At 38.9% G+C, this 17,036-nt stretch overlaps 1 protein-coding gene across 7 annotated transcripts in view; it reads right to left on the minus strand.

Annotated features, from left to right (window-relative positions):
• KDM5B (lysine demethylase 5B) overlaps positions 1-17,036 on the minus strand; it is an 85,518-nt gene that overhangs the window by 2,248 nt on the left and 66,234 nt on the right. For all 7 annotated transcript variants that reach the window (XM_002807724.7, XM_035281038.3, XM_035281032.3 and 4 more), the window contains exons 17-26: positions 11,998-12,148; positions 11,730-11,844; positions 10,945-11,300; positions 10,248-10,386; positions 7,396-7,575; positions 6,278-6,436; positions 4,228-4,713; positions 2,679-2,790; positions 1,568-1,722; positions 61-381 (exon numbers count right to left, since the gene is read on the minus strand). In XM_002807724.7, coding sequence (XP_002807770.2) covers positions 61-381; positions 1,568-1,722; positions 2,679-2,790; positions 4,228-4,713; positions 6,278-6,436; positions 7,396-7,575; positions 10,248-10,386; positions 10,945-11,300; positions 11,730-11,844; positions 11,998-12,148 — 2,174 coding nt within the window. The remainder of the gene's footprint in view (positions 1-60; positions 382-1,567; positions 1,723-2,678; positions 2,791-4,227; positions 4,714-6,277; positions 6,437-7,395; positions 7,576-10,247; positions 10,387-10,944; positions 11,301-11,729; positions 11,845-11,997; positions 12,149-17,036) is intronic.

A 17,036-nucleotide genomic window follows, 5' to 3' on the forward strand; every position in this document is an offset into this window, starting at 1 on the left:
AGCTTACAGGGTTTCTGAGTTAAGGGAAAGCACGTCCTCTATGGCCCAAACCTCACTGACCTCATCTCCTTCTGGCTGCAGGCAGCTCACAGCTGGGCAGATGGCATCTTCATCCTCAGAGTCCTCCTGTTCGGAATAGGATGTGTCTGAGGGCAGGGAATGAGTTTCAGCAGAACGAACTAATTCATAGCTACGCTCTCTCTCTAACTTGAAATTGTTCATGTCCTTGGGGTGGCTCAGTTTGATTTTCTTCTTTTTGGGGGTCCGCATTTTCTTAACTCGTTCCCACCGCTCACTGGCGAGGCCCTCTCTTTCCAGGCGTCTCTTCAGTTTTCTCTCAAGACTGTTAACTCCATCTCGCTTCCCTCGGCAACAGTCATTCTGGATGGAAGATAGGAAAGTTCAATTTTAGCCTATGGTTCACCTATTACTAAAACTAGTGAAGCTAAAGAGAACATGTAAATTAAAAATCAGATGATTCCCCTACTCTACACAGAAAAAAAAATACTGCATCTTAACCACTCCCCCTCCCAGTCTTAACCAGTTTGGGTTTAACATACTTCCTTTCCCTGTCACTGTTAGTGCTACCAAAGGATCACTGGAAAAAGGAATGTTAAAGACGTGATTAGCCTTCAAATTAGCCAACAAATACCAGAAGATGGAGAGGTGCCCACCAAGAGTCTTCCTTTCACCAAATCCCTGAATGACTGACTACTCTGTGTTTCTGTCTAGGTGTTTCTGTCTATCCTTCGACTTATAGGCTCCTGAGGAACCACACTAATATCTTCCTTCTTTAAGGATGTACACCCCATACCTTATAACTCGAAGGTGTATTAACTGAATACATTCAATGATCATGCCATACTACTTGGTATCATAATAAAAAATGAAATTCTAAATGCCAGCATTAGCCCTCATGCTATCTTTAGAGTTCTTCCCTAATTTAGCTTCAGGCTTCCCAGTAGTATTCTCAGGGGCCTTAAATGTAATAGGTCAGTCAGTTCACTAGAAGGAAGTGGTAGCAGCAGTATCCTTAATTATGTTAAGAAACAGAGTATTAAGGAATATCCTTCAAGTAAGTCAGCATTCAAAATGGATCAGTCTAATCACCCAGTCCTCACACCAGTTGTCTTGTTAGGTTTGGAGGAATAAAAGAAAGCATGTTAAAATGTTGACTCTAGGAATATCTTTGATTCTAAGAGTTTATCCCAAAATGTCTTTCCAATCATCCTTACAGTATTTCTCTTACAGGGGAAAAATAACCCTGCTTCTCACCATTAACACTTGGGAATGATGAGGAGGCATTTGCTAAAAAGAAAAAAAATATTCACACAGTGACTTAAAACAGGAACAAAATCCAGGTTGCATACCCAAACCGTAGCAGATGATATCCAGCACCTATCTTCTCACTGACAGCCTTAGGAGCAGAAATGTGAGGTAGAGAGTTTGCATCCTTTTCTGGATCAAAGATACCATCTCATTCACCAAACTATTTAGATGGAATGACACTAAAAAGCATACCTCCACCTCAGACTGTGCCTTGCCCACAAGCCTCTCAGACACTCACCTTCTCACTGCTGGGTCTCACTGGTGAGCTTCTGTCAGTCTGCTGAGCAGGGCTTGGCTTTGCAAGTAAAGTCTGGTAAAGTTCCTGAATTTCAGGAAGGGATACCTGGAGCAGCTGGGCTTCCATCAATAGTTCATTCACGTCTGGACTAACACCTGTTAAAGACAGACCAAATCAAAATGTTAACAACAAAGGGTGTTTCACATTCACAATTGGATCTATGAGACAAACAGAAGGACTGCCCCTCATACTACTTCCCTCTCCTTCTTAAATTGCAAATTACCTTCAGTTTAAGTGAGGTTTACTTAATGTGCCTAAAACCACAATAAACAGAATGAAGACTAGATTTCCTAAGTCTTCTGATTACTAGTATTAATTCTACACTAAATCCCCTTCTCATGTAACTTATTGCTGATGAAGAGATTGTACTTCTGCCTTGATGGCTTCTAATAGAAAGCATAGAAACATCAGATGATACTTAGTCTATAGGCCATCAAAAAAAAAAGAAAGAAAGAAAGAAAGAAAGCATAGAAACAAACTGATGGCCCACAGTATGAACAGTCTGAGTAGATCAAGGAGCTCTAACCACATTACTAGACATACAAGGAGATGCTGTGACTAAGGATCAGTACTCTAGCAAATGTGGATTATCCCTAAGATTCTCCACAAGTCTCCTAAGGATTGAAGCAACAAGGGAGCCTGTGACTTAGACACCAGTGTCTAATTATCAGTTGGTGTGGCATGAACCCTTTATAATCCCTGAGGACAATGGATATAAAGCCTTTCTCTCTTTTCCTTTCCATTTAGAAGCCTTCAAATAGGATCCCTTCCCTATTCTGCAAATACTGTATAGCCTATATTTTACCATAAAGTCCTTTTTTTTTTTTTAAAAAAAGATGGGGTTTCACCATGATGGCCAGGCTGGTCTTGAACTCCTGACCTCAGGTGATACACCACCTCGGCCTCCCAAAGTGCTAGCATTACCTGTGAGCCACCGCACCCGGCCATAAAGTCCTTTTTTATGGTACTTGATCATCTATAACAAAAATCTAGTGATACAAGATAACTCATTACTATCCAGCCCTTAACATAATAATAACAAAATACAAACCATGGAGGGGGATACAACTCCATCCAGTAGAGAAGGGAGAGTGCAAATATGAGGTTCTGTTGTCCCAGTCATCAGGCAAGGAAAATGATGTTGTGCCAGGAGGCTGAGATACCTAATGGAGGGAAAAAGTTTTATAATGAAATCTCTTCAGGATTAAAAATACTCCCATTAGTCCAATGACACTAGCTTGCATTACCCAGGCAGGCAACTAGGAAAAAAAAACTTGATTTTCCCCTACTGAAGAGTCTCCTGGCATTTCGTAACTGGCCAGATCAACTCATATCCTCCCAAAGACCAAGCCTTTAATCTTTCCAGTTTTACTTGGACTGATTTCAGAGATGTAAAGACCACTGGGAAATAAGCCATTTTCTCAGTGTAAGAACAGATCATATAGCCTTTTAATCTTTTTCTAATTCTCCTTATTGAAGATTAAAATACAATGAACACATATGTATCCCTCTGAGTAAACCAAATGAGGACCTGTCAGAAATCATCCATAACCACTTCCCTATCTTCCTTAGTGTTTTATTAAAGGAGCTAGGGGAAACACTTCTTTGAACATGAATTAATAAGTAATAGTTGTGTCCTTTCCCTTTAATAAGAAAGGTAAACTCCTAGCACCTCCTGGTTAAAGAACACCAATGACTCCACTTTGGGAGTGTGCACAGATGCCACAACTCATCTATGCAACAAATATTTGATTCATCATCTGCTATGTGTCGGGCACTATATTTCAGAAGCCTGAAAAGAAATAAAACACCAAAGAAACAAATAGGACAGAGAGACTATTTTTTCTGGTCCGCATCTCTGATCTTAGCAACAATTTAACTCATATAATCCATGTGTCTATACTCACATTGCACAAGAGAGTTGTGATATCTCTGGTACAAAAATATGTATCAAATTAAAAAACATCAGATTAACCTTATTAAAAAAATTGAATACTGACTTTCTGATTGTTCTTTTTTGTTGTCTTTACATTCTTTTACTGCAGCCACCTATGGAGGATGACAGAAAACTCTATCCATCCAGTGACAGTCAAAAGAGAAAGATCGCAAATGGTGTGAAACCCAGGAGTTCTCCTCTGAAATAACATAGTGCTCAAACACTGCTTCCAAAAACTTATCTTCCAAAAAGAGATTTAAGAGGCAGGAAGCACCTTCCCTTTCTACTAATTGACTTACATGAGAAGCAGCAGGGTAAAAAACTTTTTAGTCAAGCAAAGATTTAAAGATACATCATATATGTATATGTAAAATATATATGGGTCAGCACACATATAAACGAAAAAATTATTTGTATCTGTAAAAAGGTAAATATGTGTTCTATAAAAACAATGCCTGAGAAACAACTTCTATTAGAAGCAGAGGAAACTAAAAGAATATGGGATACCTGCATGTTCTTGAAGTGGGAAGCTACAGGTAAAGTGGGTGCTGGTAACGGTAAAGTGATCCCCAAGGGAATAGCAACACCAAAGCTACAGTTTCAAGAGAAAGGTACAGAGCTTTGCAAAAATCCCAATAACCCAACAAGAAGAGTCCAGATTCACCTTGTTTGTGTCTGACACCTGTCCTGCTGAGGCTTGCCATCTGCTATATAACAGTCCTGAGCCCACTCGATCTTGCACAAATTTAAGATTCCCTGATGAAAGTAGTTGCTGGGCTCTGTGCTGCCAGTTCACGGTTCTTTCAATCATATATCGAAGTGCATCTCCCTCAGGAAGACGAACTCGGATTCGCTGCAGGGAGGCAAGCAGGGGCAGAATTTTCTCTAATGGAGGTTTCTCGGACCTCCGACAATGGGGACAAAGCCAGATTCGGGGACCCTGTGAAATACTGGGTACTGCCACACAACTGGTGTGGAAAGCATCCCTGCAGAGTTCACACTGGATCATAGGGGCAGCTGGGGCCTTCTGACATAGGCAGATTTTTATATCCACATCTTGGACAGGCGAGAGCAATTTCCTTTCATTGGCAAGTCTGAGAGACTGCAAGGCTTCCATTTCCCTTAAGCGAGCTTCCGCAAGAGTTGCCATCTGAAAAAGAGTTAACAATCAAAGATGATGTCATAGAGAACTCAGCCTTTCCCTAAAACTCAAAGTCCTGGAGGTTAAGAGCATAGGATCCTGAGTAGATTACTATCTGTATTCAAATCCTGACTCTGCCTCATACTAAGCTGTGTGGGTGACCTGGGGTCACATATTCCACTGTGGCTATATTTCTTATTTCTGCATGTGTAAAACAGAGGTGATAATAGTGCATGCCTCACAGGGCTGAGATGACAAGTTAAGGGCACTCTTTGCCTGACACATAGTAAACAAGTTCTCAAAAAAAAGTGTCACAGTTAAACCGTTTCTAATGATCACATCTATCCACTTTAGATCCATCATGATTCACCAGGTGAAGCACCCTTACGAGGCCAGAATAAACTATTGTCTCTTAAAAAAATAAAAACCCTAAAAGCAAAAGACCTTTGGTGTATATGTATGTATGTGTGTGTGTGTGTGTGTGTGTGTGTATAAAAGGATGAACAAGGTTGTGGACACAATTTTTTAAAAATCCACTTATGTTGTAAATATAATACACAGGTAATATGTGTGGGTTATATGATAACAAGGTAACTTCTCACAGCTTAGAGATGGAAAGGAAATGACTAATCTTTGAATTCTACCACAAATTAACAGATAATGTGTAGGGAGAATTCTTAAACCAGGGGTCTAAAGACTAGATGGGCACAGACTAAAATCTATGAAAGATACTGCATATAAAGTTTCAAACCAACATATATATTATCTCAGGAGAGAGAGACTGTAACTTTCAGTTAGTCTTTATAAAAATGAACCAGATGTAATGGAGGACCTCTGATGGCAGAAATGTGTCTAGAACCCAACCAAATATACAAATATACACCAAAGAACATCTGTGTCAAAATACATAAATAAATCAAGGCAACCCATGTCTCTCACAAGAGATTTGGCAGCTACAAAGAAATCAATGGGAGAAGATGCCTGGATCCAAGGATGAACCCATTCGGTATACATTCCCACTCTAGGACGGGCAATGCTTTGTGCCGTTAAAAGCATCATCACATAGCTATCCCTCTTTCATCCTGATAAGGTATTCAATGTGTAACATTGGTTACACATTGCTTTATCTTCTTGAAACTGTCATCTTTGAATGAACAGTATTTACTAAATACAGGTCAGAGATGTTAAGGTCTTCGAGATGAGTATCAAAATATCCAGCAAACTTTTAAATGTCCTTCTTACTGCAAATTAATAAATTGGCACTGCAGTTTCATATATCTATTAATATTAGCCCAATATCTTTAGTCAGCATTCCTTCCTGGATCAATCCACAGGCACTGACAAGACTGTTTCTGCCCGTGCAAGACACTGACTGGGAAGCCTACCCTGAAATTTTACACCTCTATGCATCTTACCATTCAAAACTCTTACACTTGACAATTTTCAAAAAGTCTTTTCAGTAAAACTGAGCACTTTCAAGTTACTCTACTTGCCTTCTCTAAATTCCTATAAACCAGAAAAAATTATTCTCCTCAACAATGCAGAAAGGAGAAGAAAAAAAACCCCTACATACAGCTGAAGCAGTCTCTTTACTTTCAGTTAAAGCTCTCTCCAGGTCACTCAGACTCTCTAATTTGGTGCTTTTTTTCTTTCCATTTGGCAAGGGCTCCTTAAACTTTCTCTGCTTCCTTTTCAATCCCAAAAGGCCAATATCACATCGAGGACACAGCACCTAATGTGGGACAAAGCACAACCAATGGTAAAATAAATTTCAGATAAAGCATTAGGTATAAGTCCCAAAATAAAAGCCTAAGCAGTAAAAAGGATGTGCATTTCTTAGTACTGAAGATTTTCTTTGGAACATCTTCTCCTGAGAGACTCAGGAGTCAATACTGAGACTCTCCTTTACAAAAGGGAGATGGAAGAAGGCACATAAAAGATCCACTGATTCCTGATTCAATTAACAAGTAAAAAACATGTGGTACATACTGACTGATCCCAGTCATGATGCACAAGCAACAGCTTACAGAAAATATAAAAAGTCCATCTAAAGAACTTTTTTTTTTTTTTTTTGAAATGGAATCTCACTCTGTCACCAGGCTAGAGTGCAGTGACACAATCTCGGCTCACTGCAACCTCCCCCTCCCAGGTTCAAGTGATTCTGCCTCAGCCTCCCAAGTACCTGGGACTACAGGTATACGCCACCATGCCAGGCTAATTTTTTAATTTTTAGTAGAGACGGGGCTTCACCATATTGGCCAGGCTGGTCTCGAACTCCTGACCTCAAGTTGATCCACCCACATTGGCCTCCCCAAAGTGTTAGGATTACAGGCGTGACCCATAGAGCCTGGCCTAAAGCACTTTTAAAAGATAGGGGAGATCATTTATCAGGCTTACTAAATTCAGGTGGGTGAAGCATGGTCAAGTTTAAGAGTCCAATTTCAACACAGAGGAATTTCACCCAACAGGAAAAAGTTTTCTTCTTTGGATTCTAACTGCTATCCTAAATGAATCAAGAAAATATTTAAAGGTTGCTTCACCAGAAGATTAGAAGAATCACCCTGGCTTTACTGGAATAACAACTCACAGAATATAGATTAATCTATGATGTCGTCTTTGTACGTGATGAATTGCATGTTTTACCAAACTAGGAGATCTAAGGTCTTGCAGATGAGCTGGTTATAAACTTACCTCTAAGAGAGAATATGGAGAATTCTCAGTCAAGAATGTATTAACAGCACATTCTTTCCATGCCTGAACCTCAGCTACTAGGGATTCCAGTCTTGGCAAAGAATTCAGATGTACCGGGATAGATCGGCCTCGTGTAACAAGATCTATGAGTGTGTCTAACACTGGCACACGTCCTCCAGCCTAATAAGAAAAATTATAGCAGTTTGGAAAAAAGAATACCTCTATGAAAAATAGAAAAAGCATAATTCAGATTGGTTCATGATCTTAGCATGCTAAATTCACAAATCGTGATTAAATAAACTGCCAACTAACCAATGATGTTGGGGGTAGAAGTGACATTTGTTCCTTTATTACACAAATACTTCAGAGAACCTAGTTTGAGTTTTTTTGGTGGTGGTGGTTTTTCTTCTTTTTTAAGATGGAGTTCAACAGAAACGAAGGTTTGTACTAACTCAAGACTTTCACACTGAATTACACAAATAAAAAGCAAAACAATATTTTACTCCAATCCACTCACCAGTGATGAATTAAAGCAACTCAACATAAATTATTCAGGAAACTAAAATATTAGTTGAGATAGCCCAGTGGTTCTCAAACTTTAGCATGCATAAGAATCATCTGGAAGGCTTATTTAAACAGTTTCCTTAGTCCCATCCCCAAATATTCTAATTCAGTAGGTTAGAGGAAGATCCATAAATGTGCACTTCTAACAAGTTCCCAGGTGAAGCTGCTATTGCCAATGCTAATACTGCTGGTCTGGGAACTATATTTTGAGAAAGAGATAGCCAAACTAGAAGGAGAATAAAAGCATTAGATTACAGAGGATGAAATGGATTGGTGTTACTCCAGTACAATGTAAAACTTAGCATCACTAATGGTAGGCCATCCAAATATGTCTCCTGTTGTGATACAATACAGAATATACAATATTACCTGACATTTTAATTCATTCTATTAAAAAATGTTTAACTTGGTTACATCAGGGCTTTAAAACTAACTTCCAATTTATAGGAAATACGGAGAATAGAACACTCCTCAAAGAAACAACCAGACAAATCCAGAAAGTAGAGCATACCATAGGATAACTGTCAGTTACATGAGAAAAACTGCGGTGGGGAGGAAAACACTGCAAGATTAAAGAAACGTAACGCGATGCCAATTAGGTGCAACGTGTGTTCCTGGGTTAGACAAACAGCCATAAGGGACATTTTTGGGACAACTAGGGAAGATAGGGTAGATTGCTATTTCACTGCCTTTGATATTTATTCTTACAGGATTAAAACTGTTAGGGCATAAATGTTCCGACTGACACTTAAGAATGTGACTCATAAATTACATGCTATTCCTATATTTAATTTAGATATCAGAGTACTTCTATGTGTAAAACAGAATACCGTATAACATTTAAAAATAAATAATCCACTAAATATGAAGTAGTTCCTTGTTGTTATGTCTATTAGTCCTTAAATATAGTATGCAAAAAAATGTAAGCTACTTTTTCAGGAATGAAGCAAAACTTGCCTTTTGCCCTTAATGGCACTGTTGCAAGCATAGTAAGTAGCATATACATATAAAATATGAAGGAAATAAACACAACAGAAGCATGCCCTTGCCTTCTGATTTTACATGCCAGCCTCTCCTTATTGCCATGACTGCACCTTCTGGCTGCTACCAGTCATGGAGTAAAAAGGAGGACCATGACTAAAACTAATTACTACAGTACCAACTATCATTGACAAGCACCTGCATCTAAACTCTCATTAAGGAAGTTTATGTCCATAGTTAATACTTTCTTGGTTTTTTTCTTTGGCTTGCTGGATTAAGTCCTTAATTATGCAATCTCCTTAAACAACGTATCTTCTTTTCCCTATTAACAAGAACAGATGCCCAGATGTTTTCTTGCAAACATTTGTCTAGAATTGTCCTGTTTGGTACTTCTTGTTAGTGACTAGCCAATTAGCACCACATAAAATTACACAAATATTCAGAAAGAAAGACAGTATTTTATTCCTAAAATCTGAAGGCTTCAACAAAACAGAACTTGAGACTTTTTTTTTTCCCCAACAGGTCAGTAAGACCTATTGGTTTATGATGACAAGAAAGATAAAGGAGACATTCTCCATCAAACACTTTTCAAATTAAGTCATTCAGCCAGTCATCTGAACGCTGGGAAAATCATATTACAGAATGCATTATTTTTGTACCTCAACAATGGTATAAGTTAATTTAATTTTTTAAAAAACTTACATACAAGCTAATAAGTGTAACATCTACCATAATAAGACCATAAATACTTGGTGGAAATGACTTTGGATACTTTGGATAATTACTTTGGAACAGGGTAGGTTTTATTTCTTTTGTAGGGTTGGGAGGGTACATATAAGTCACTACTTCATGAAAATTCTGGGCCTTGGGGTTTAGTTTGGGCATTTAATCATATAACTAGATTCACTGAATCTGCTATTACTGATTGTTTGAACTCCAAAGCTGTGGACAAGCCAATAAGAGGTAATAATACTCATCAAAAAGCAGAAAATGACTCTTTCTCTCACTACTTTTCATTGTTAGCTCTTTGGCCTCAATCTGCAGTCAAGTACTCAAGTTTGTTATAAAAGACTCCCCAGATCCCAGAAAAAGTTGGTTACATTACCTAAGCTTTAAATATTTGAGACAACTGGTCAGGATAATAGCTGGTAAATACATCCAAATAAGTATGAATAGAATTAGTCTTCTGGTCAACCCCTAAAATATTGAATCTGTGCAGTGAAATCCAACACATTATTCTTAACAACTTTCCAATATTGCTCTTTATGGATGCACTTACACATTCATATATACTTTTTTAAACCAACCTGCAGGGCCTCTACATCCTGAAGCCAGTCTCTGGCTCTCTGCACTGAGTCTTTCAGAGCTGCACCATTGGGCAGATATGCGGGGATCTCCTCAATCTCCTTTACTGCTGTAGTAAGGCTATTCAATGAATGCCGTGGCCTACAAAATGCAAACACAGACTACTAAGCATTTTATATGATGGTTCATTTTTCTTATGATTGCCAAAAAGATAGCATGTCAAAGAAAATTCAGTATGGCAAATAAATTTTTTCAAATGGCATTGTCTGCTCTTGTTGAAAATTATCTGCACTGTTTTCTTACAGAACAGTCCCTATTAACTCTCAGACATTTCTCTGTAAGACTCCTTGGAAACATATATGCTAACTGAGTTTAAACAGCTTCACCCATTTATAAATATTTTCCTCTCCCAAAGACAGGATATTAACAGGATCCAGGGAAATTTCATTAAACCAACTCTAGAGAAGGTGTGTCCAATTGAATTATTCATTTTATAATCAGTAAAATTAAAAAAAATTAACATTATTTTATTCAGGCCCCAAAGCAGCTCCAGGTATCTCAGCTATTTCTACGTATCTTCCACATGCATAGTAACTACAGCTACCGAGCACTTGCCACATACCAATCACTATGCTCTATGCTTAAGATGGAGATAACTGTCCAACCTTCCCAAAGAAAGAGAAATGTTTGCTTTTTTACCTGGCCTTGAGGAGACCCTTGGCTTTGTCATCCCAGTGCTCTGACACTGTGAGCAATTCCTGCAGCCGGGCCATAGCCTTCTCCACTGCTGAATATGGGGCCAGCCCTACCCCTAGGTCTATGAGACGTCTCATATCATCTAAAGTAAGGGAGCTGGGGTCAAGGCAAGCTTGCTGCACCTCTTCCAGCCAACGGGCCTGTTCCAGACGGATACGCATCTCAGCAAGCTGTGGAAGTTCAACATCAAATTCAAAGCTGACATCTAGCAAGTCCTGCAGCTCCGCAGCACTAGGCATTTCCTCAGAGAGTAGTTTCTGACTATGCTGTTGAAAATCTTCTACACGATTCAAGAGATCCTAAAAAAATACACAGGTTGTTGCATCAAAACAGTAATTTCAGTAATTGGCTTCTTTAAAACTTAGAATCTTAAATTCATATTCAATGAGATCCTTTACCATTCCTTTAATTCTATTCTAGTAATAACATAGGTAATAAGATAATACATAAGCCAACTGACAGCAAACACTAAGTGACTATAACGGAGAGCTTATCCCAACTTCAACTAGCTGAGGTCACTTTCAAAGTAAAAATTTCCAACTTTTTTCCCCTCTGTGGGCCTACTATAATCTCTTTCTACACACATACCACTCAATGTCTTATTAAAAGCATCTGCAGATAAATGTACATATTAATCATCAAAGAAGATTACTTAGTACTGTCAATCTAATTTATTTACAAAATACAGGATTACCCAAGTATTTTCCCACATATCCCTCTGTGGTTACCTTTAGCAATGGTGTTTGACTGAGGACACATGGAAGAGCATACAACTGTGTTACAAACTGCCGGAGCTCATTCACTGTCAACTGAGTTTGGGATTTCCCTCCACCAGATCGGTATCTATAAAGACAAAGGCCCAAGGAAGCCGTATAAGAACATATGTATGTCCACCACACCCAAGTGGTCACAGAAATTCAAGACAGAAGGAGTCAACAACAGGTTTCCAAACATAGGTGCCAAGGAATCCAAACTCATGCAGTCAGAAGCACATACCTAGTTTGCCTTTTGCCATTAAGCAATTGCTGTGCAACAGAGGCACACTTCTCTGCATCCTGTGTGACTAAGCGAAGGTGTCGCAAAAGATCATTGTCTGGGAATTTCTTCAATTCAGATTCTTCAATTAAAGCCTTGAAGCTGACAAGGCCTAGGAATGAAGAAAAAAGTCATCTTTTCTGTAATCATTACGTTTATTACTACTGGTATGAAATTCAGAGGAGACTGCTTTTGCGAGTTCTGGTCTAGAAATGTAACTTACAAATTCTTGCAATGTTTTAAATTATTAATAAATTTATTGATTTGATTTTTGTGGGGTTGTGGCTGAGCATGGAGATATTTTGGTTTTTTTTTTTTTGAGATGGAGCCTCGCTCTGTTGCCCAGGCACTACCTCGGCTCACTGCAACCTCCACCTCCCGGGTTCAAACAATTCTCCTGCCTCAGCCTCCCGAGTAGCCGGGACTACACGCGCCCGCCACCAGCCAATTTTCTTTTTGTATTTTTAGTAGAGAAAGGTTTCACTGTGTTGGCCAGGCTGGTCTCAAACCCCTGACCTCGTAATCCACCTGCCTCGGCCTCTCAAAGTGCTGGGATTACAGGCATGAGCCACCAAGCCAGCTGAGCATGGAGTTCTTTAAACAAGTGCCTAAAGTTGAACTTAATTATGGAAACATTAAGATCTGACACGTTTTAGGCTGGGTACAGTGGCTCATGCCTATGTACCTGGTCAGCACAGCAAGATCTCATCTCTACAAAATTAAAGACCTCAGCCAGGTGCGATGGCACATAACTGTAGTCCCAACTATTGGACAGCCTAAAACAGGAGGATCACTTAAACCCAGGAGTTCAAAGATGCAGTCAGCCATGATCATGCCATTGAACTCCTGTCAAGGTCACAGAGCAAGACCCTGTCTTAAAAAGAAAGAAAGAAAGAAAAGCAAATATAAATCTTACTGTGGCTTGAACCACATTTTCCTCCTGCATTTTATTCTCCACTTACTGAGTAATTAGTGTACTCACTTAAGCAGAGCACACTAGGCTCATAGACAATGATATTGCTCCTCTCCCCTAAATAAAAGGGGGTAGAGTTATATGTTGGGCTACAGAAATGAAAGCAAGTTAAAATAGAGAAATGGACTGGTACAAAACCAGACACACAGACCAATGGAACAGAATAGAGAACTCAAAAATAAAAATGCAAACCTACAACTATCTGAGCTTCAACAAATCTAACGAAAACAAGCAATGGAGAAAGGATTCCTTATTCAATAAATGGTGCTGGAATAACAGCTAGCCATATGCAGAGGACTAAAACAGGACCACTTCCTTACACCATATACAAAAATTAACTCAAGAGGGATTAAAGACTTAAATGTAAAACCCCAAACTATAAAAACCCTGGATTGCAACCTAGGCAACATCATTCAGGACATAGGCACAGACACAGGCAAAGATTTCATGAAGATGCCAAAAGCAACTGCAACAAAACCAAAAACTGACAAATGGGATCTAATTAAAGAGCTTCTGAAATGTGAAATAAACTATCATCAGAGTGAACAGACAACCTACAGAATGGGAGAAAATATTTGCAAGTATGCATCCGACAAAGGTCTAATATCCAGCATCTATAAAGAACTTAAATTTACAAGAAAAAAAGCAAAAAACCCCTTTAAAAAAGTAGGCGAAAAGAAAAAATGCTTTTCCAGAAGAGACATACATGTGGCCAACAGTCATATGAAAAAAAGCCTAACATCACTGATCATTAGAGAAATGCAAATTAAAACCACAATGAGCTATCATCTCACACCAGTCAGAATGGCTATTTTTTTTTTTTTTGGTGATGGGAGTTTTGCTGTTGTTACCCAGACTGGAGTGCAATGGCACAATCTCAGCTCACCGCAACCTCCGCCTTCTGGGTTCAAGCAATTCTCCTGCCTTAGCCTCCCAAGTAGCTGGGATTACAGGCACGCGCCATCATGCCCAGCTAATTTTTGTATTTTTAGTAGAGACAGGATTTTGCCTTGTTGACCAGGATGGTCTTGATCTCTTGACCTCGTGATCCACCCGCCCCGGCCTCCCAAAGTGCTGGGATTATAGGTGTGAGCCACCGCGCCCGGCCAGAATGGCTATTATTAAAAAGTAACAGATACTGGTGAGGTCGTGGAGAAAAACAAATGCTTATACACTGTTGGTAGAAGTATAAATTAGTTCAACCATTGTGGAAGACAGTGTGGCTATTCTTCAAAGACCTAAAGACCAAAATACCATTAGACCGAGCAATGCCATTATATTCCTTTGGGTATATACCAAGGTATATTAGACCAAGCAATGCCATTATATTCCTTTGGGTATCCAAAGGAATATAAATCATTCCATTATAAATACACATGCAAATGTATGTTCACTGCAACACTATTCACAACAGTAAAGACATAGAATCAACCTAAATACCCATTAACAATAGATTGGGTAAAGAAAATGTGGGCCACGTGTGGTGGCTCACGCCTGTAATCCCAGCACTTTGGGAGGCTGAGGTGGGTGGATCACAAGGTCAGGAGTTCAAGACCAGCCTGGCCAAGATGTTGAAACCACATCTCTACTAAAAATACAAAAATTAGCTGGGCACAATGGCATGTGCCTGTAATCCCAGCTACTCAGGAGGCTGAGGCAGGAGAATCGCTTGAACCTGGGAGGCAGAGGTTGCAGTGAGCCGAGATCACACCATTGCACTCCAGCCTGGGTGACAGTGTAAGACTCCGTCTCAAAAAAAAAAAAAGAAAATGGATCAAGCAGAAGAAAGGATATCAGAGGTTGAAGACCAACTTAATGAAATAAAACGACAAGAAAAGAATAGAGAAAAAAGGATGAAAAGGAATGAGCAAAGTCTCCAAGAAATATGGGACTGTGTGAAAAGACCAAATCTACTTTTGATTGGTGTACCTGAATGTGATGGAGAGAATGAATCCAAGCTGGAAAATACTTTCCAAGATATTATCCAGGAAAATTTTCCCAATCTAGCAAAGCAGGACACTATTCAACCCCAGGAAATACAGAGAACACCACAAAGATATTCCTCAAGAAGAGCAACCCCAAGGCACATAATCGTTAGATTCACCAGGATCGAAACGAAGGAGAAAATACTAAGGGCAGCCAGAGAATAAGGCCAAGTTACCCATAAAGGGAAGCCTATTAGACTTACAGCAGATCTCTCAGCGGAAACCCTACAAGCCAGAAGAGAGTGGGGGCCAATATTCAACATAATTAAAGAACAGAACTTTCAGCCTAGAATCCTGCCAAACTAAGCTTCACAATTGAAGGAAAAATAAAATCTTTTATGAACAAACAAGTACTCAGAGATTTTATTACCACCAGGCCTGCTTTACAAGAGCTTCTGAAAGAAGCATTATACATAGAAAGGAACAACCAGTATGAGCCTTTCTAAAAATATACCAAAAAGTAAAGAGCATCAACATAAAGAAGAATTTACATCAACGAATGGATAAAATAGCCAGTTAACATCAAATGGCAGTAACCCTAAGTTTAAATCGACTATATCCCCCAATCAAAAGATACAGCCAAAACCTAATGGTATATCCAAAGATACACAAAGACTCACAACAAAGGGTTGGAGAAAAATTTACCAATCAAATGGAGAGCAAAAATAAATAAATAAACAAAAACCAGGAGTTGCAATTCTCACATTTGATAAAATAGATTTCAAAGCAACAAAGATAGTGGTAAAAGGATCAATCCAACAATAAGAGATCTTAATACCCAGATACATAAGACCCATAACGAGATTTAGACTCAACGAGACAGAAAATTAATAAGGATACCCAGGACTTCAACTCAGATCCGGAACAAGTAGACTCAATAAATATTTATAGAGTTCTCCATTTTAAATAGACAAAATATTGATCGGCCATTATTAATACCCATTTTTAGAATGAAGCAATATTCCTGTTCTCCCTCCCTCTTTTTCTTCCTCTTTCTTCCTCTCCTTCTCTCCTTTTTTTACTTTTCAACATCCTAGTTCCTCACCTCTCCTCAATACATTCCTCTGAACACCTGATTCCTTGTGATTCTCCCGTCCCACTAAAAAAAATAAAATAAATAAAATAAAATGGGATGGCCAGAAAGAAAAAGAAAAAAAATATATATATAGAATTTAATATACAAAAAAGATACTATGATTACACAATAAAGATAAGTCAAGGAAGTATCTAAGAAAAGGCTGGGCACGGTGGCTCATGCCTGTAATTCCAGCATTTTGGGAGGCCGAGGTGGGCAGATCACAAGGTTAGGAGTTCAAGACCAGCCTGACCAACATGGTGAAACCCCATCTCTTAAAAAATAAAAAAAAAGAGGCTGGGCGCGGTGGCTCAAGCCTGTAATCCCGGCATTTTGGGAGGCCGAGGCAGGTGGATCACGAGGTCAAGGGATCGAGACCATCTCGGTCAACATGGTGAAACCCCATCTCTACTAAAAAAAATGCAAAAAATTAGCTGGGCATGGTGGCGCATGCCTGTAATCCCAGCTACTCGGGAGGCTGAGGCAGGAGAATTGCCTGAACCCAGGAGGCAGAGGTTGCGGTGAGCCGAGATCACGCCATTGCACTCCAGTCTGGGTAGCAAGAGCAAAACTCCATTTCAAAATAAATAAATAAATTAATTAAATTAAATTAAAATAGAAAGAAAAAAAAATTAAAAGAAAGCAAGATAGATATCTAAGAAATACCTGGTTCATTTGGATCTACTACTAACGAGCTAGTATGAAAAAACAAATAGAAATATCTGGTTCAGAATGACTAGATTTATTCTAAAACTTACTTAATTTCTATTTTTTTAATTTACATTAACCAACATAATTTATGAAAGAAATGTGCTCAATATTTTTCCCCAAATATGATATAGGCAATAAACAGCAAAAGAATATATCATAGGGATGGTGACAGTTTTCAAACATGGCCCCAAATTCTTGGACATTGCTCCCCAGTAAGAGGCAGGGTCTATGTCATCTTCTCTAGAAAAAAACGCAG

Source organism: Callithrix jacchus, chromosome 19 (genome assembly GCF_049354715.1).
Source record: "Callithrix jacchus isolate 240 chromosome 19, calJac240_pri, whole genome shotgun sequence".
In the NCBI taxonomy this organism is placed as follows: Eukaryota; Metazoa; Chordata; class Mammalia; order Primates; family Cebidae; genus Callithrix; species Callithrix jacchus.